General features: G+C 34.9%; 1 protein-coding gene across 10 annotated transcripts in view; it reads right to left on the bottom strand.

Annotated features, from left to right (window-relative positions):
* The window catches only part of CCSER2 (coiled-coil serine rich protein 2), a 200,079-nt gene that overhangs the window by 55,967 nt on the left and 124,419 nt on the right, over positions 1-19,693 (bottom strand). For all 10 annotated transcript variants that reach the window (XR_006821225.1, XM_046026970.1, XM_046026969.1 and 7 more), the window contains one exon: positions 1,034-1,117. Coding sequence is in view for 9 of the 10 variants with exons in the window: in XM_046026970.1 (XP_045882926.1) it covers positions 1,034-1,117 (84 nt within the window). In the remaining variant the exon portion in view is untranslated. The remainder of the gene's footprint in view (positions 1-1,033; positions 1,118-19,693) is intronic.

The raw sequence follows: 19,693 nt of genomic DNA, 5'->3' as shown, positions 1-19,693 counted from the left end.
CCACATGTGGTTCTGCCAATGCTCTTTTCCCTCAGGTTCGAAAACATACCCCAGGATAGCTGATCCTTCAGCTTAGGTCCCAGAATGATGAGGAAGCATAGAGTCCCAGCTGATTATAGTCAATATGTAACATATTGAAAAATAACAAGTGAGAAATACATTTTTGTCATTATAAGCTACCAATATTTCAAGATTATTTGTTGACTAGCAAACCCAGAAAATAGAATATAAAAGAAAAAAATAATATTACTTGGAAACATTAAGCCAACAACACTTTATTGTGCTTAAGAAATAGGTTTTTCAGAAATAATTGCAAAAGAAAAGAGCTTTTTTTCTTTTTTCTTTAGAGATTTTATTTATTTATTTGAGAGAGAGAGAGATTCAGAGAATAAGTTGGGGGAGGGGCAGTGGGAAAAGCAGACTCCCCACAAATCAGAGAGCCTGACACAGAACTCCATCCCAGGACCCTGGGATCATGACCTGAGCCGAAGGCAGACATTTAACCAACTGAGTCACACAAGCGCCCAGAAAAGAGCTTTTTTCAAGTAAAAAGGAAAATTATAAAAAACACATTTTCAAAAACTAAAATGTATCCATTTCTATAATTATATTTTTAAACATGGGAAGAGATAAATTAATCTCATTTTCCATATATCTTTTCAATGTTGTGATTACGTATGAGGAGTACCTGTGAGTCATTTTAATTGGTAGTTATATTTTAAAAATTGCTATTCATAATTATCAAAAAGAACTTAAAAATTTAATAATTTCTTGATTTAAGAAAAAGAATCCTATACCAATAATAGAAAGACAAATAATTATCCAACTGATAAAATATATTCAAATTAAAGTACGACAGTGATATAATTTTAACTTAGTAGGGTAACAAAAGTTAAAAGCAGACCCAAGTAAAATTCAACATAGCAAAGTTTCAGATTTTAATACATTTATTATTAAATATTTTAATTGTTACTGCTTTATAATTTTAGTAACAAAATAATTTTGAAAAATTTAGCATGACTCCTAATCATACCTTATATATTTGATCACCATCTTCTGGTTCTGGACTGGACGGCAATGAGAGTTGAATATCATGCAGTGAACCACTTCCATCATGCTGTCAGAAGAGAAGGAAAACATGAGATTAATACCTTAACTGAAGACACTCATTTCAACCTGAATTCACCCCAACCAAATGCTAGCATGGCAAAGAACAAACAGGAAATAAGATTTCAGAAATCTCCTTTTCATCCCTACACACAGAAGAAAAGGTGGAAAAGGAAGAAAGAGAGCTAGGGCAAAAATCATTTATGGAAGTAAATAAGATACTACATGAGTGGATGAAGCAAAAAACCTTTGAAAGTTTTAGAGTGGGAAAAAGAATATGGAAAATTTCCTAGAAAATTTGAAGATTATATCACCTACAAGAAACACAAAATGAAAGTCAAATTAAATATGCTTTAGTTTAGATATAGTTTTTTGAGTATTTCTTTTTTAGTCAGAAACAATAACCCTACAAGGCGTGGCCACAAAAGTCATTTGATTAAAAATACTAGACAGGAGTATAGACATTGCATGACCCAATTTATATGAAGCCTGAGAGTAGGAAAAACTAATTTATAGTGCTAGAAATAAGAACAGGGGATGACTCAGGGGAATGGGGCTACTGACTGGGAATGAGCATTAGGGAATCTATTAGGATGCTGGAAATGTTCTGTCTTGACCCTATGGTGGTTATGTGGATAAGTACATATGAAAAGTTCAAGTAGTACACTTAAGATTGGTTTACCTTCAGTACCTTACCGGGATGTATGCTACACTTAAATAGAACTCAGAAAAATTAAATTACTCATTCTTAAATGGAATAACAAAAATGACAAAAATTAAGGCCTACTCCTTGCTGAACTGGTTAGGAATAACCAACCAAGAAATGTCATGTTAAATAACTCACAGACAACTTTGAGAAAGATGAACCAGTAAAGAATATGCCTGGGATGATGGTGAGGGACAAGCCCCCAACCAAGGCAGCACAAGGGTGGGTGGACATCAGGTTTGTTCATATGGTACCTAACTGCCTTGGGACACCCATTGAATCAACAACCTTCAGTACTGCTACCATCACAATCCTCTTCAAATATATCTGTCCTGAGGACATCTCCTAGACCATAGAAATGTCCTGTATTAAAGAAGAGTGTTAAAGTAGAAGATATAAACATGTAGGTCATTTTCTTTATTTGTTATACTGTACACCACTGAATCAGAATCTCTAGGTATGGCATCTACAAATGTGTATTTAGTAAAGTCAATAGGTAATTATTGACTGTCAGCAAAAAATAAGCATTTGTTAAAGCTCTAAGAAATAAATTATATTTTTACTGGTGATATCATATGGATATTAAGAATTTGACCTGAGAGGAGGCAATATCCTAATGAGTAACAAATGTCTTTAGAACACCACATTAAATGTTTAAAATAAAAAAGAAATTTTACAAGATTCATCTGAGTAAAGCTTCATCTCTGCTATAAATACCTTGACATATAAAAACAGTCTTACATATAACTATATATTTGAGAAAAGAGGAACTGTAAAACCTGACTTATTTTCAGACATCTCAATTATCTTCCTGCCCACTGCAAAGCAGGAACCCCAAAGAATAGGACAAAACACAAGTATACACCACTTTTGTCTTAGACATGGTTATAGCTGTGGAAAATAAGTAGCAGAGGAGGAAAAATAAAACATCAGCTTTTAGGGTGCAGGAACAAAAAGGGCATCCCCAGGTAAAGAGAAAATGTCAGGGAGACCATAAAGTACTAGCTCAGGAAAGTGACTCTGGAAAGCTGTATGTAAATTTCTAGGTTCACCTCTCAGCAGCACTTGGCTTCAATCTGATCCTAAACAGTATATCAAAGACTGAGAAATAAAATCAGACCATTGCCAAGACCTAATCTAGCCTCTGAAAGATGTATACTAAGAACATATCTGACGGGGCGCCTGGGTGGCTCAGCGGGTTAAAGCCTCTGCCTTCAGCTCGGGTCATGATCCCAGGGTCCTGGGATAGAGGCCCTCATTGCATCAGGCTCTCTGCTCAGCAGGGAGCCTGCTCCCCCCACCCCCACAACTCTCTCCCTGCTTCTGTGAATACTTGTGATCTCTGTCTGTCAAATAAATAAATAAAATCTTAAAAAAATATATACATTAAAAAAAGAACGTATCTGACAAACATGGGGAAAAGGCTCTGAAACAGAACTGACATTATAACCATAATCCAAACGTAGCTGGCTAGTTGGAAATTATAGCTTGAATCCAACCAGAATGTTTACCTGCTTTAAAATTAAAACAAAAACCCCAAGAAATCCCACAGTATTCTCCATATCATTTAAACAAAATTAAGTGTCATAACAAAACATGCAAAGATCTAAGGTACAATCCAAAGCTACTCAACCTACAAACAAGGAAACCTCAACTTCACACAGGAAAAGACAATCAACAAACACCAATGCCAAAACAAGACAGAAGTTGGAATTAATTGAAAGAGATTTTAAAAGGGCTGTTATAAAAATTCTCCCAAAGTAAGAAAGAACTGTTTTTGTGGGTTTTTTTTTGTTTTTTTTTTTACAAAACAAGACAGAAGTTGGAATTAATTGAAAGAGATTTTAAAAGGGCTGTTATAAAAATTCTCCCAAAGTAAGAAAGAACTGTTTTTGGGTTTTTTTTGTTTTTTTTTTAAGAACTCTTGAAGGGAATAGGAAGAGAAAGTCTCAGCAAAGACACAGGATATGGGAAATATATAAAGTGGAATTTTAAAACTGGAAAGATTCAATAATCAAATTTTAAAATGCACCAGCAGGACTAAATACCAGAATTTGAGATAACAGACTGAACTTGAAGACAGATCAACAGAAATCATGCAATCTGAGCCAAGGAGAGAAAACACACTAGAAGGGAAAAAAAAATAATACTATGAGTGACTCTATGCACACAAATTTGACATCTCACTGCAATGGAGAAAATACTCAAAAACCACGGACTATCAAAACTCACCCCAAATGAAACAGATAACCTGTGATTATTAATAATAATCAGATCTTAACAGATCTTAACAGATCTGTGATTATTAATAAATTTAATTCATTATTTAAAACTTCTGTAAAAGAAATACTGAAGGCCAGATGTTTTCCTAGCAAATTCTTCCAAAGTTTAAAGGAATTATATCAGTTCTATATAATCTCTTAGGGAAAATATAAATCAAATTAAGTTAGAAAATTAATCAAATTGAGTTAATGAGCCTTTGGTGCCTGGAAACAACAGGTGTTGGCGAGGATGTGGAGAAAGGGGAACCCTCATACATTGTTGGTGGGAATGCAAGTTGGTGTAGCCACTTCAGAAAACAGTATGGAGATTCCTCAAAAAATTAAAAATAGTTACCTTATGACCCTGCAACTACACTACTGGGTATTTACCCCAAAGATACAGATGTGGTGAAAAGAAGGGCCATATGTATCCCAGTGTTCATAGCAGCAATGGCCACAATTGCCAAACTGTGGAAAGGGCCAAGATGCCCTTCAAGAGATGAATGGATAAAGAAGATGTGGTCCATATATACAATGGAATATTATGTCTCCATCAGAAAGGCTGAATACCCAACTTTTATATCAGCATGGATGGGACTGGAGGAGATTATGCTGAGTGAAATAAGCCATGCAGAGAAAGTCAATTACCATATGGTTTCACTTACTTGTGGAGCATAAGAATAACATGGAGGACATTAGAAGGAAAGGAAAAGTGAATTAGGGGAAATTGGAGTGGGAGATTAAACATGAGACACTGTGGACTCTGAGAAACAAACTGAGGGTTTTGGAAGGAAAGGAGGTGGGCGGCATGGGTGAGCCTAGTGGTAGGTATTAAGAAGGACACTATTGCATGGTGCATAAACAATGAATCTTGGAACACTGAAAAAAATAAATAAAATTAGGATGTTGAAAAAAAATTAAAATTTAAATTAAAAAAAAGAGTCCAGAAATAGAGCCACAAATATGTTCAAAGGCACTTTTGACAAAAGTACCAAAGCAATTCAATAAAGGATAGTCCTTTCAACAAATGGTACTAGAACATCCATATGTAATAAAATTAATTTCACTCACACCTCACATCATACATAAAAATTCTCAAAACAGTCTGCAGACCTATACATCAAATCAAAACTATAAACATTCTTCAAATAAACAGAAAATTTTTGTAATCTTGGGTTGGGCAAAGATTTCTTAAATATGATGCTACAGAAATGACCATAAAAAATATTGACAAATTCGATTTCAAGAGAACTTCTGTTCTTTAAAAAATGATTAACAGAATAAAATGAGAAGCTATAAACTGGGAGAAAATATTTAGAATAATTCAGGTAAAATACTGAGCATAGTGTCTAAATCACAGAGAGCATTTACAGACTGTGAGCTATTTTTTAAACAACAGCGACAGTAAAAATAATGATAATGTGAAGCTCTAGGGTTTTTAACGGACTTCACTAACTCACAATTGTACACAGCTGCCTAAAAAGCAAATTCCATTTTTTTCAACATCTGTTTCATCATTTATATGCCCGTTTAAGTATTTATCTATAAATACATAAAGAAGTATTAAAAATCAATAATAAAACAGGCAACATCTTTGTTCATGGGCAAAATAACAGACACCATAGATGATACACAAATATTAAATAAGTACAGGAAAATATGCTCAAAATCATTAGTCATTAGGCAAATGCAAATTTAAACCACCGTGAGATACTACTACACATCTATGTGAAGGGCTTCTCAAAAATACAATACCAGGCACAGGCAAGGACGCAAAACAACTCCAACTTCCGTTAACCACTGGTGGGAACACAAAATCAGAAAGCCACTTTGGATAACAGTTTGACCATTTCTTAAATTACATATATTCTTACAATACAACCCAGAAATCCTATTACCAAGGTACTTACCCACGAGAAATGAAAACATGTACAACTGAACATCTGTGCATAAATGTTTATAGAAGCTTTATTCACAAATGCCCAAACTAGAAAGTGACACAAATATCCTTCAACTGGTAAATGGACAAACTATGATACATGCATACAATGGACTACCACTCAGCAATAAGCAGGAATAGATTAGTGATATGAGGACAGTATGAATGAATTTGAAAATTAATTATGGTAAATGAAAAAAGCCAAGACTCAAAGGACTATATATGATTCCATTTATATGTCAGCTTGAAAAGGCAAACTATAGTGACATAAAAAAACATCAGTGGTTGCCAGGAGCTAGCAGTGGATATAAGGACTGACTGTAAAAGTTAAAAAAAAAAGGGGGGGGTGGAATTTGGGGGATGACTGTAATACCTATGCAATTGTACAGATCTGCCAAGCTCACAGACTATACAACAAAAAAGGCTGAATTTTAGTGCATGTAAGTTATACCTCAGAGCTGTACTAGACTGAATAGTGTCCCCCTAAAAATCCATGCCAATCTAAAACTTGGGAATGTGACTCCATCCGGAAAAAAGGGTTTTTGCAAATGTAATCAAGTTGAGGTCATAATGGATTAGCATCAAGCTTAAATTCAATATGACTGGTATCTTTATAAGAAAAGAGAAATTTGCACACACACATATACAGGTCATGTGAAGGTTATGTGAAGATGGGAGGCAGAGACAGCTGTGATACATCTACAAGGCAAAGAATGCCTATGATTGCCAGCAACCACCAGAAGCCAAGAAGCAAGTAAGATTCCTCTCCTAGATCCTTCAGAGAGCACATGGCCCTGACAACACATTGATTTCAGATTTCTAGCCTCCAGAACTGTGAGAGAACAAATTTGTTGTTACATGCCACCCAGCTTGTTGTACTTTATTATGGCAGCCCTAGAAAATTAATAGAAGACATGATTTAAAAAACTTAAAAGCAAATAAAAGGAGAGTGTAACGCCAGATAAATCTCAACAATTACAAGAAAAATAAAATTGACATACAGTATTACTATTACTTAAGAGGCAAGGTAGAATTAAAGATAAAAAATATTAATGAGCATAAAAGAAGACTTTAGTCATCAAAGAAACACTCCACCAAGGCGATAGGCCAATCACAAACATTTATATACCTAATAAAATAGCCTGAAGATACCAAAACAAAATTTGACAGCATTGAGAGAAGAAATTGAAAAATCTGTAACTATAGCAGGAAATTAACACTACTCTCAGAAACTCACACATCAAAGATAAAAATTTAGTAAGAATGAATAAGAGATAAATAATACAATTAAAATGTTTAATAGAATAGATACACTGCTACCTAAAATACACAAAATACAATGCTCTTTTCAAACAAACATAGAATGGTCACAAAAACTGAACATACTCTAAGCCAGGGAATAAATAAATTATGGTCCACAGGACAAAACCAGTCAGATGTCTATTTTTATTTAGTACATGAGCTAAGAATGGCTTTTACATTTTTAAATGAGTCCATTTTAAATGATTCTATAAATATCAACTAAGAGCTGCAATTTTGCTTCTTGCCCAAAAAAGCTAAAATATTTACTATGTGGCCTACTAAGGAGACGTTTTCCAATCCTTGCTTTAGGACACAAAAGCAAATATCGACACATCCAAAAAACTTGTATCATATAGATATTCTTTATTATTAATGTACTAAGACTAGAAATCAATAAAAAATAAAAGCCCATACACAAACCAGTATTTTTGAAAACTGACGAAACATTATTCTAAAATCAAGTAAGTTAATAGGATAGGCCAAGACAACTGAGTTACTAATGTTTAAGTTATTTGCTATGCCTCAAAGAAAAAAAAATTTTTTTAACAGTATAGCAGTCTAAGGCAATCAAAGAGGGAAAAATTTATTTCTATCAGAGTATAAGAGCCCAAAGATCATGAATAAAACTTCCACTGAATCATTTATCTCCCCTCCAAATAACTCTGAGACTAACCAATGGTAGTACTCCTTATTAAACCTTGATTCAAATGAAAAGTGCCCAAGCCTAAATTGGGAAAAGCGTCTTTAAGCATTAGAGTGAGAAGAAAAACAAAATGGACAGAAAGCCTTCTCTTTTAAAAAAAATAACACTGAATAACAATCATGCATGCAATGTTCATGCTTCATATTACATATACTAAGAAGTTAACATCTATTGAACAATGCTGGCACTGTTCTAAGCATTTTACATAAACATATTTAACAGATGCAAAAATATATAATAACTATAACACACCACTGCATGAAAAACAATCAATTCATAGTTAACTGGTTGTCCAAGTATGCTGGGCCGCTTTACTAAATGAAGTATCTCTGAAGTTTCTATGGATTCTAGTTAGGATTTTTGAACTCTAAATACAATTAATCTTAATTAACTCTTATGCCATTCACATTTTATTTAAGATTCAAAAAGATAAACTTCCCTTTATTCTAAGAGCATTAGGAGACTACTGTCAGCAAGTCATCTTTCACTTTTCTCTTTTGACACAGCATCAACGTAAACTTTCATTCTAATATTATGACTCTTCCACATACTAACTTATTGGAAAACCCTATAACAAACTCCATCTTACCCATGTGGTTCTTCCATGAGTTTGCAAAAACTGGGATCTTCCTATGAGTTCCAGAGCAGCTGCAATGGACATGGATAGTTGAAATGACTAACAAAAAAGTTTGGCAGCGTTGACCAATCTCTGCTGACAAGCATCATCAGTGATGTCAACAAAGCTGCCTTGTTTTTCAGATATGCTACAACATAATCACAAGAGGCATCCTAGGAAAGGGAGTAGAGGAAGAGGAGAGATTGATTTTTTTCATTTTCTTTTTGAAAAGTTGTTTCTTTAAAAACAAAAGTATATGGATGAACAATCACATCACATCACATAGACTCTACAATGTGCATCAAAAATAATTTTTGAGTAATGCTGTAATTCACCTATGGGATTTAACATCTAATCATTCAAGCTATATTTGAGAGGATTTCTAAAATACAAATTTATAAAGACTGATTTTTAATAAGAGCTTTAGAGATGAGATGATCCTAACAAACGGTTGAGACAAAGATATTTTTAAAACAGAAAAATATGGCATTTCGACTGACTGGAACATTGTTATATGTAAACAGCTCTGTAATATTCTAAGCAAGTATTATTTATAAATTTCCTCCGTTTCAACTTTTATATTGAACATAATTATATATATTTGAGTCAGGATATCCTTTTCTGTAGATTTCTTCTGTCACACCTAAAAATATCAGTTGTAAATTTCTTCTAATTTTTTAATTAAAAAAAAAAACTCTTCAGACCACCTGTTTACTATAGTATGAGTTAAATAACTGCTTCTATACTACTGAATTTGTCCTCAACATTTCCTTTAAAATCCTTTTGTGTCCAATTGTTTTTTAGTAGATACTTCAGTGCATATGTCTGCATTTTCTGTTCTTTTCCACTGCTTTATGTTTGTTTGTCTCAGTATTATATCCTGCTCTAAAGAGTTCCCTCCCACCCCCTTTCTCTTTTTGTGTTTCTCAAAGAACACAGAATAAACTCTTTGGTGTTAACAGTTTTGGAGTCCCTTTCATGAATACCACAAAGGTGTTTTGATTTTGACTGAAATGGTATTATATCTATAAAAAAAATACTAGAAAAAAACTATAAGTTCCAATCATACACTCAGTTTGTATCTTATCTTCTGCCCTTTGTAACATATTTTTATAATTGCTTAATCCTTATATGTTCTCTTAGAGTATAAGGTAGTTGACTTGGTTACATTAATATCCATGGAGTAAGTTAATTTGCACATTTAGCCTTCCTACAGAACATAAAATTTTTCTTCAAATCTTTTATACAAAATTTTGGAGGGGCCTTTATAAAACATTGCATCTTTCAGCATATTTACTGATGATTAATGTTTTATTGATGCAGTGATCGTTCACATTATTTTCAATTTAAATCTGTGACTTGTCTTGGAGTTTTAAGTATAGCATTGTTTATGTACTAGAACAGGTTTATTTTGGGGGTTGAGAACCATAACCCACAATAAGAAATAATTTTTAATCCAACCAAGCATACATATTCACAAATATCTGTTCACATATGTGTGTGTGTGTGTGCATATATCTAAACAAGGATGGATGAGTCGATAGTGGACATACAGATATAGATATCACATCAAAAACAAGTTCCACAAGACATATTTGTCTTTGCTACATGTGATGCCCTCTGATAGTGCCTACACTATTCTACTTAATTAGCAAAAAGTCTAGTTATAATGGCCAAAATATATTTCAAAACCCACTAACCAGCTGTAATGTGTAGTTTTAAGAACAATTCACTATGTGTAAGACAAGAATTGTGTCGTCTTTTTTAACTTCATTATTACAATCTTAGTACTCAACAAGTGCTTAAAAAAATATACTGAATGATGGAATAACACTAATTAAATGAATACTAAAGTAAATGGAATTAGCTTTTTGAGTGGCCGCATAAAATTTTGAGCAATGTAAGCAACTAAAAACAACTGACCTTCACATTTTTATTGTTATTATCATTATTATTAGTAATACCTAACATTTATTAATTGCTTTCTATGCATCAGACATTATGCTTAGCACATTATCTGAATTTCCTCACGCATTCTTTACAACAGTCCTGAGATAGGAGCTATTATAATTTCTGTATTTTTTAGAGGGAATTTGTCCAAGACCACACAATAAACAAGTAGAAGAACTGGTCTAAATTAAAATTCTAATTTCTTGAAGTCACATTCACTCTTATTAATTTTCATCATTAATATCTAGAAATTCAGCATTATCCCAATTACCCCACAACTAAAAACAACTCAAGTGTCTATCAACAGGTATATGAATAAAAATAAAATTATGATATACACATACACAGACACACACATATACACAACAAAATGCTATTCAGCAGTAAAAAGGAATGAACTACTGATACTCTTCAAAACAGATGAATATCAAAACCATTATGTTGAGAGAAAGAACCCAAAAACAAAAAGAATACACACTGAATGATCTCATTTAGATGAATTTCTAGAAAAGACAAAATTTTAGTAACAGAAAGCAGAGCAAAGGCTGCCTAGAACAGGTTTGAGAGAGGACTGACTCCAAAGGGACATGAGAGGATTTCAACAGCTATAGAAACATTCTTTATCTTGATTGTGGTGGTGGTGGTTATACAACTGTAGAAATATTCCTTAAAACAGAAACTGTATAGGTAAAATGGGTACATTTTATTTGAATGTGAATACTACCTTAATGAAGTTGGTAATTTTTTTTTCTAACTCGCTTCTTCTTCCTCTTCACTATCCTTTCCCTTCCTGAACAAGCCATTAGGTGAGAGAGAGCAAGATAAGTCTCTACCCAAAAAAAGCCCAAGTAGAGAACAGGTCCCTGCAGGGGCGCAGCTTCACAGCTTACCAGGCATGTCAGAGTCCACAAGACTGAAAAAGCACATTCATAGAGGGAGTAGGGGAACATGTGAGACTGAGTAGAATAAGAAGGACACATGCATGCACTAATGGGCAGCCTGGTATGGACTGTCAGAGTCCAGCCTGACTGAAGTAAGCATCCACACATGACATTTCCTGGAGAGGACTACCAGAGCTGTATGAGGAGGGCATCTATATAGGAAAAGAACTAGTGTCAGGTGTCAGGAAATGTGTCCATGTGCAGGTATCAACTGACATGTGGTACCAAGCCCAAACAAAGTAAGGAGGCATCCATATAGGGAGAGAGCTTGGTGTGGGATGTCAGAATCCAGGGGACTGGTTGACAAGGAGTTAAAGCCTAAGTACAATGAGCAAGGTGTACACAGAGGATGATAAGAAGCTATGCATGGGGATCTCATTAAGACACAGAATTTTAATGGGGTGAGGAGAGGAACTACACAGGAGAGATGGTAACAGCAGTGGCAGGAATTGGTTGCACCCTTGATGATTGATTAAATGAATAAATATATTAAGGAAAACAGAAACCAATTTTCTCACTGTTGGAGGAGAGAATTATAAATACAGAAAAAGAGAAATGCTGTATTTAGACTGGAATTAAACTTATGAGAACAAGCTTTCAATACATACAGGCAAATTATACAGGCAAACATAGAGGCAGATATAGAAATACAGTCATAAGTATGCATATAAACATTCACAAATACACACATGTATACTCACACAACTTGAGAGGGCTTAAGGGCACTGACAACCCAATAGCAATAAGCACACTAACCCCCAGATATTGGCTTCTAAATACCATTCCCCACTAGAAGTAACCAGCATTTCTTGAAAAAAATGACCGTTCCCGGATAGGAAGAGGGGAAATACTAAATAAGAATGGGATATCTTGTGGGGCGCCTGGGTGGCTCAGCAGGTTAAAGCCTCTGCCTTCAGCTCAGGTCATGATCCCAGGGTCCTGGGATCGAGCCCCACATCAGGCTCTCTGCTTAGCTGGGAGCCTGCTTCCTCCTCTCTCTCTGCCTGCCTCTCTGCCTACTTGTGATCTCTATCTGTCAAATAAATTAATCTTAAAAAAAAAAAAAAAAGAATGGGATATCTTGCATTGCCAAAAACATACTCAAAGAATGATGGGTACAAGAAGTCAAAAGTACACAGAACCCAAAAGAGTTCTCAAATGCCAAATCTTAGACAGTGTGAGCATCAAAGTAAATTATAATTCACAGATTATAAATGATGACATAAAATAAGGAACCATGAGTACATGCGTAATTACATAAATAAGTGAATAAAGTGGAAATCTGACAAGGAATAGGGTATTTATATAGTTTCAAAATTCCTCCCTATAAAATACTAATCACAAAGGGGGATAGAATAATGTTACAGTAGAGAAGGCTAACAGACAATACCTTTATCAAGTGATCTGTGATAATATCACTAACGAGACAAACCAAAGTCATGAGTCACCTGACAATGAGAACAAAGCAACACTGTTTCTGCGACATTCCTGTTGAAGATATGTAACATAAATCCAATCATATGGCTACAAAGACAAACCCAAACTAAGGAGCATTCTGCAGAAATAACTGGCCTATAATATTAAAAAGTGTCAAGGTCATCAAAGGCAAGGGAAAACTGAGGAAGTATTGCAATTTGAAGAAAACTAGACACATGACAATTAAAAACAGTATGTAATTCTGAACTAGATCTTTTTGCTATAAAGGACATTACCAGGACAGATGGCAAGCCCTGAACAGGCTCTGAAGATTACATGGTAATAATACATTAGTGCTGACTCCCCTGATTTTGATGACTGCACTGTGGTTACACAGGAAAAAATCTTTATTTTTAGAGAATATACACTTAATATTTGGCAGTGATATATTTCAGCAGGCAACTTACTCTCACATGGTTCAGGGAAAAAATTATGAAACTTTAAGTACTGTATATGTTTTTGTAAGGATGAGAATGTTTTTAAAAGAATTTTCATATTAAAAAATAAAATAAAAAACAAATTTCCTTCATCTCATAAAGGGTATCCACAAAAAAAAATAGTAGATATCACGTTTAACAGTCAAACATTGAAAATACTCCAGTTAAGTTCAGGAGCAAGACAGGAACAACTCAATATTAAACTAGAATTTCAAGCCAGTCCATAAGGCAAGGAAAAATACAAACACTGAAAAGGAAAAAGAACTGTCATTAGTGCAGATTAATAAGTATCATCATTATCACCTAAAAAATTCCAAAGAAATCTATGGATAAATTATTAAATAAGTAATAATTTTATATAGGTTGCTGGATACAAACTCAACATAGCAAGAGTCTATTGCACTTCTGTAAACTAGCAACAATCCATTAAGAAATGATAGCATTTAAAATAGCAACAAAAACTTTAAGTCCTAGAAATAAATCTAAAAAAATTATACAAGCCTTTTAAATAAAAAAGTATAAAACCTTATTGAAATAAACTCTTAAAACTGAATCAGTGGGGGCCCATGGGTGGCTCAGTCAGTAAGCGTTTGACTTTGGCTCAGGTTATGATCCCAGAGTCCTGGGATCCAGCCCTGCATCGGGCTCCCTGTTTAGCAGGAAGCCTGCTTCTCCCTCTCCTACTCCCCAGCTTGTGTTCCTTCTCTCACCGTCTCTCTATCAAATAAATAAAATCTTTAAAAAAAAAAAAAAAGCTGAATCAATGGACCTATACTTATCATAGCTTTGAACACTCAGTCTAAATATTGTAAGCTGTGGGGGCGCCTGGGTGGCTTAATCTGCCTTTGGCTCAGGTCATGACCCCAGGATCCTGGGATGGAGCCCCATGTCAGGCTCCTTCCTCAGCGGGGAGCCCACTTCTCCCTCTGACTGCCACTCCCCCTGCTTGGGCTCTTGCTTGCTAACTTGGCTCTCTCTCTGTGTCACATAAATAAATAAAATCTTTTAAAAATAAACAAACAGGGCACCTGGGTGGCTCAGTGGGTTAAAGCCTCTGCCTTTGGCTCGGGTCATGATCCCAGGGTCCTGGGATTGAGCCCCGCATCGGGCTCTCTGCTTGGCGGGGAGCCTGCTTCCTCCTCTCTCTCTCTCTCTCTCTCTGCCTGCCTCTCTGCCTACTTGTGATCTCTGTCTGTTAAATAAATAAAATCTTATAAAAAATAAACAAACAAAATATTGTAAGATGTTAATTCTTTCTGAAATTGATCTATTAGTTCATTGTTATTCCCATTAAAATCCTAAAAGGATTTTTCACAGGACTCAACAAAATGATTCTAACATTTTATGAAAAAGCAAAAGACTAAGAATAGTTAAGATACTTCAGCAGAAGAGCAAGACTGGGAACCACGATGATGTATTATCAAGCCTTACTAATAATGTTAGATTGTGTTACTTGACATTGGGATAGTGTTACATATATGGACAGGCACCACATATCTGAGGAAAAAGAGTGGATTCTTAATACTTTCAGCACCGAATCCACTAATTATTCATATAGGAAAAAAATGAAAGTGGATCTCTAGCTCACACTTACACACACTGAAATCAATTCCAAGGTATTTGTAAGTTAATTGTGAATGTCAAAACTGTTAATATTTTAAGAGAAAGGGAGATTATATCTATAACCTCAGGGAAAGGAGAGATTTCTTAAACAAATATTTCTGAAAGGAAAACCCCCCCACACACATACACAAAAAAAGTCTGTTAAGTTCAACTATATTAGAATTGAGAATATTTGCTCATGAAAAGATACCACAGAATGAAAAAGGGGGCTACAGAAGGGAAGAAGATGTCTGTGACACATGTAACAAAATACTTACATCTAAAATATACAAAAAAATCTAAAACACAAACAGAAAGAAGACATGACCATGCAACAAACATTCCATAAACATAAGAAGCTCAAATTTCTTATTAGTCAAGGAAATACAGAATAAAACCACTATTAAATATCACTATATTCCTATCACATGACAAAAATAAGAAATTGGGTAATACCAAGGGTTACACAGATGTAGAACAATGGAAAACAGCATCAACTATTTATGGGGAGTGAAACTGAACAATTTTGGAAAATAGTATATTTCTGGAGTGCAATATTTCTATGTCCCATGATTCAGAAATTCCACTCCTAATTAATCCAGAACTTTCACACATGTGTACCAGGAAAATGTTCATATTATTTGTCATAGCAGAAAGAAAAACCCAAACTGGAAAAAAATAATGTGTACATCAAGAATAAAATAGGCAAAGAAATTATTGTTTGCTCATAAAATACAGAAATGAAAATTTATGAAACAACATAAATATGAATGAAACTTAAAATGTTGAATAAAAGAAGCAAGTCACAGAAACACAGCATAATTTCATCTATATAAACTTCTAAAAAGAGTCAAAACTAGTATCCACAGGACTACAAACATAGACAGTTAAAAATTAACAGAAAAACAAGGAAAATGTTAGATTCTGGACGTCCCTGCAATCAGGAAGGAGTACATAGGAGCTTCTTAATGCGTCATTTCTTTAAAAAAAAATTTTTTTAAAGATTTTTATATTCATTTGAGAGAGACAGAAAGAGCACAAGTGGGGGGTGAGGGGGGTGGAGGGAGGGACAAGCAGACTTCCCCGCTGAGCTGGGAGCCTGCCATGGGGCTCAATCCTAGGACTTAGAGATTGTGACCTGAGCTGAAGGCAGACGCTCAACCATCTGAGCCACCCAAGTACCCCTAATGCCTCATTTCTTATCCTGGCTGTGAGTACAAACCTGTTTCACATTATTTATTTGTACCCTTATGTTGTATATGTGCTTTCCATGTATATTTCATAAACTCCCCCCACCCCCAGAATGATGAAAGAAGTCCAGAGATAAAGAAGCATGAGTTCCCTGACTTTTCTATAGGGTTCTTTGCCACCAAGAGGCATTATTTCAGCAGCTCCTTAACTCTTAGTACACTCACCCAGGATGCTGCTGCTTTAAATACTCCATCACACACACACACACACACACACACACACACACACACCCACACCCACACACTCCCTCACTCATTTACGCAGACAGCAAGAGCCAAGGTAAGAGGACAGACAGGAGCATTAGAAGAACATTAGAAAAAGTATTGGTTCTATTCTCAACATTGGCAGTGAGAGGAAATAACGAAATAAAACATTTGTATATTACACTTGACAATTCATAAAACACTATTATATACTTCTTTATTTTTATCCCCTAAACAGGTAGATAGGATATGAATCAAATATTTTACAATCCCAAAGAGAACGTCACTAAGAGGTATCTCTCCCTGTTGCCCCCAGTCAAGTCAATCTCCTAAGAATGCCACTGTGCACAACAGGCCTTGGAGTCATGAAGATGGGGGGGGGGCGGGGGCAGTCCTGGTTTTATCACTAATTAGCTATCTCTCTCTCTCTCTCTTTCTCTCTCTCTCTCTTTTTTTAAAGATTTATTTATTTTAGAGGGAGAGCCCATGAGGTGGGGGGCGGAAAGGAGAGAAGCAGACACCTCGCTGAGCTTGGAGTCCCATGGAGGTCAATCTCATGACACTGAGATCATGACCTGAGCTGAAATCAAGAGTTCGATGCTTAACCAACTGAGTCACCCAGCTGCCCCACTAATTAGCTTTCTGAGCCTCAATGTCTTCAGCTGTGAGATGAAGCAGCTATCACCAGCTTTTCAAGAACTAAAGATAATGTACATTAGAAAACCTAGAAAATTGCCCAGTACACAATATAGACAACTATATAAGTTTTACATACACAACTCTGTAGGACATATGCATGAAAGAGAGCACAATTTTAACTATTTTCAAAGCAATTAAATTTAACAAATTTAGGCTAAAACTTGGATGTCTGCAACAGTCTCTTAAATATTATGATTTAAGTCATTCCCTCTGCTATTCATTTTCCACAAATCCCTTCAAATAACATTTTTAAAATATCAATTTGGCCATGTCACTCACCTGGCTTACTACTGCCTAAAGAGTAATGCTCAAACTCCTTTTGTGGCACATAGGCCCTTTACAATCTGTCCTAAACCTAACTATCACTACTGCCTCTTCTCTAGCATCCTACATTTTAACCATATCCCATTACGAACTGATCTTTGAATAGCACATGTACTTTTCCAATAACTTTTTTTTCCAAAATAGTAAATACATATTGTAGAAAATTAGAAATTAGAAAATATAGATGAAAGAAAAAGACATCACATTCTCATCAGCTGGGTATCATCACTATTAACACCTTAGTGCATTTCCTTCTGGAGATACACATATATGACTATAATGCACATACTGTTTCATAACCTATCTTTGGTCAACAATCTTTACCTTTCCATTTCAGTAAATTTCTACCTCATCTAAAACACAGGTCATATTCAAATTTCCTCCAATTGTCCAAAAATGCCTTCTATAGTTGATCTTCAACCAACATCCAATTCAGAATCTCATATTACATCTGGTTTTCTGTTAAATTTCTTTTAATGTAGCACTTTCACCTCCCCACATCAACTTTTTGGGATACTAACAAGCTAAAGGGATATTATTATTTTTCCTACAGAGGTTTCAACCATATGAATTTGTCTGGTTCCTTCCTCTCTTTTTCTTCCATCACCTGTTTATCCTATAAAAAGGAAGTTGTAAGAAATGGCGTGAGGAGTTAAAATTAAATGGTTTTGCTAGAATATATCATGCATAATTATGTATATCACATGAGCAGATACTATCTGGATAACTCAACTCATTAGTAATGGGAAAACCATCTCTGAATTAGGGTGATAACAGTTTGAGCTCTCCAGTGAACAAGTATGTTTTTCCTCTTGCAACCATTAATAATTTATATGGTGTTACTTTGGCACAGTAAGAACCGACCAGAAACCCACTGTCCAGTCATCTAACAGTTATAGCAACAATTAGTAATCCTGGCATAAAGCAGATTTCTTTTTTTTTTTAATATTTTATTTATTTTTGACAGAGAGCGAGAGAGGCAACACAGCACAGGGGAGCTGGAGAAGGGAGAAGCAGGCTCCCCGCCGAGCAGGGAGCCAAATACGGGGGCTCAATTCCAGGATGCTGGGATCATGACCTGAGCCAAAGGCAGATGCTTAATGACTGAGCCACCCAGGTGCCCCATAAAAGCAGAGATTTCTTTAGGGTTTGTATGTTTCTCTAATTTTATCACACTTTCTACATTTATTTGTTGGCATTCTTCAGCAAAATTCAATCCTAATTCATTAAGAATTCAGTTACTGAAATACAGATGCCAGTTTAGTTACTGAAATACAGATCTGACTATAAATGCAATATAAATGCTTAATTCTTATTAATAAACATTTTTAATGTAAAAAATTGTATTAAAAGTTACTTCAAAGTGTATCAAGTTAAACACTTTTTCTGACTTTCTCTTTATTATCTTACATACTCATGGGTTTTCTCATAGTCATCATGACAAATGCAGCTCATGCTCTGAAGAACCTGTAACCATGTTCATGCTGATTCCCCTCATCTCCCCCAAATCCTAAACTGATAAATTCAACTTACAGTTTCAAATCTCCATAATGCCACAGAATGAACTTCTTCATCTCCAATGCCACAGGAATTTTTCTATTTTGTATACTACATAAAAATACCTCTAGTGTAATATTTGGTTGCATATCTTTTTCATTTTCTGGACTTCTCTTTCACAAGTAAGGATAGTATCTTTCACCAGTGTTATTTACAGTTTGATTTGCAGATCACTTCTGGCACAAACTATTTTCTGTCTGCGACATAATAAGAAGCTTGCACGAGACTATAAATCAACTGGCTACTAAACAGTTTAGTTTTGGCTCAGTTTTTTTCTTTGATAGCAAAAATTTCTGGAAGAAGGATGAAATGTGTTTATTTCGATTCTGGCAAGAGTTCTTTAACACTTCATGGACTAATAACAAATACCTGTACAAGCTACTTTGAATAGCACTGCCCAATCATCAATTTGCTCTTAACTGCCAGAAACACAAAAGGAATATAAACAATTGTTTGTTGAGAAAGAAGGCAGTATGCAGGAGTAAAGACCATGGGTGTGCCAAAATATCCCTTCTAAGGTAAAGGATAAGTCATTACACATCTGGATCCTCCTATAATCAAAAAAGATGTATAGTACCTAGTGGGTATCTTTGGATTTTGGACGCAACATACTCCTAAT

The sequence above is a fragment of the Meles meles genome, chromosome 13 (genome assembly GCF_922984935.1).
Source record: "Meles meles chromosome 13, mMelMel3.1 paternal haplotype, whole genome shotgun sequence".
NCBI classification, from domain to species: domain Eukaryota; kingdom Metazoa; phylum Chordata; class Mammalia; order Carnivora; family Mustelidae; genus Meles; species Meles meles.
Note: the sequence above shows the minus strand (reverse complement) of the source record. Positions and strands in the feature narration are given on the sequence as shown.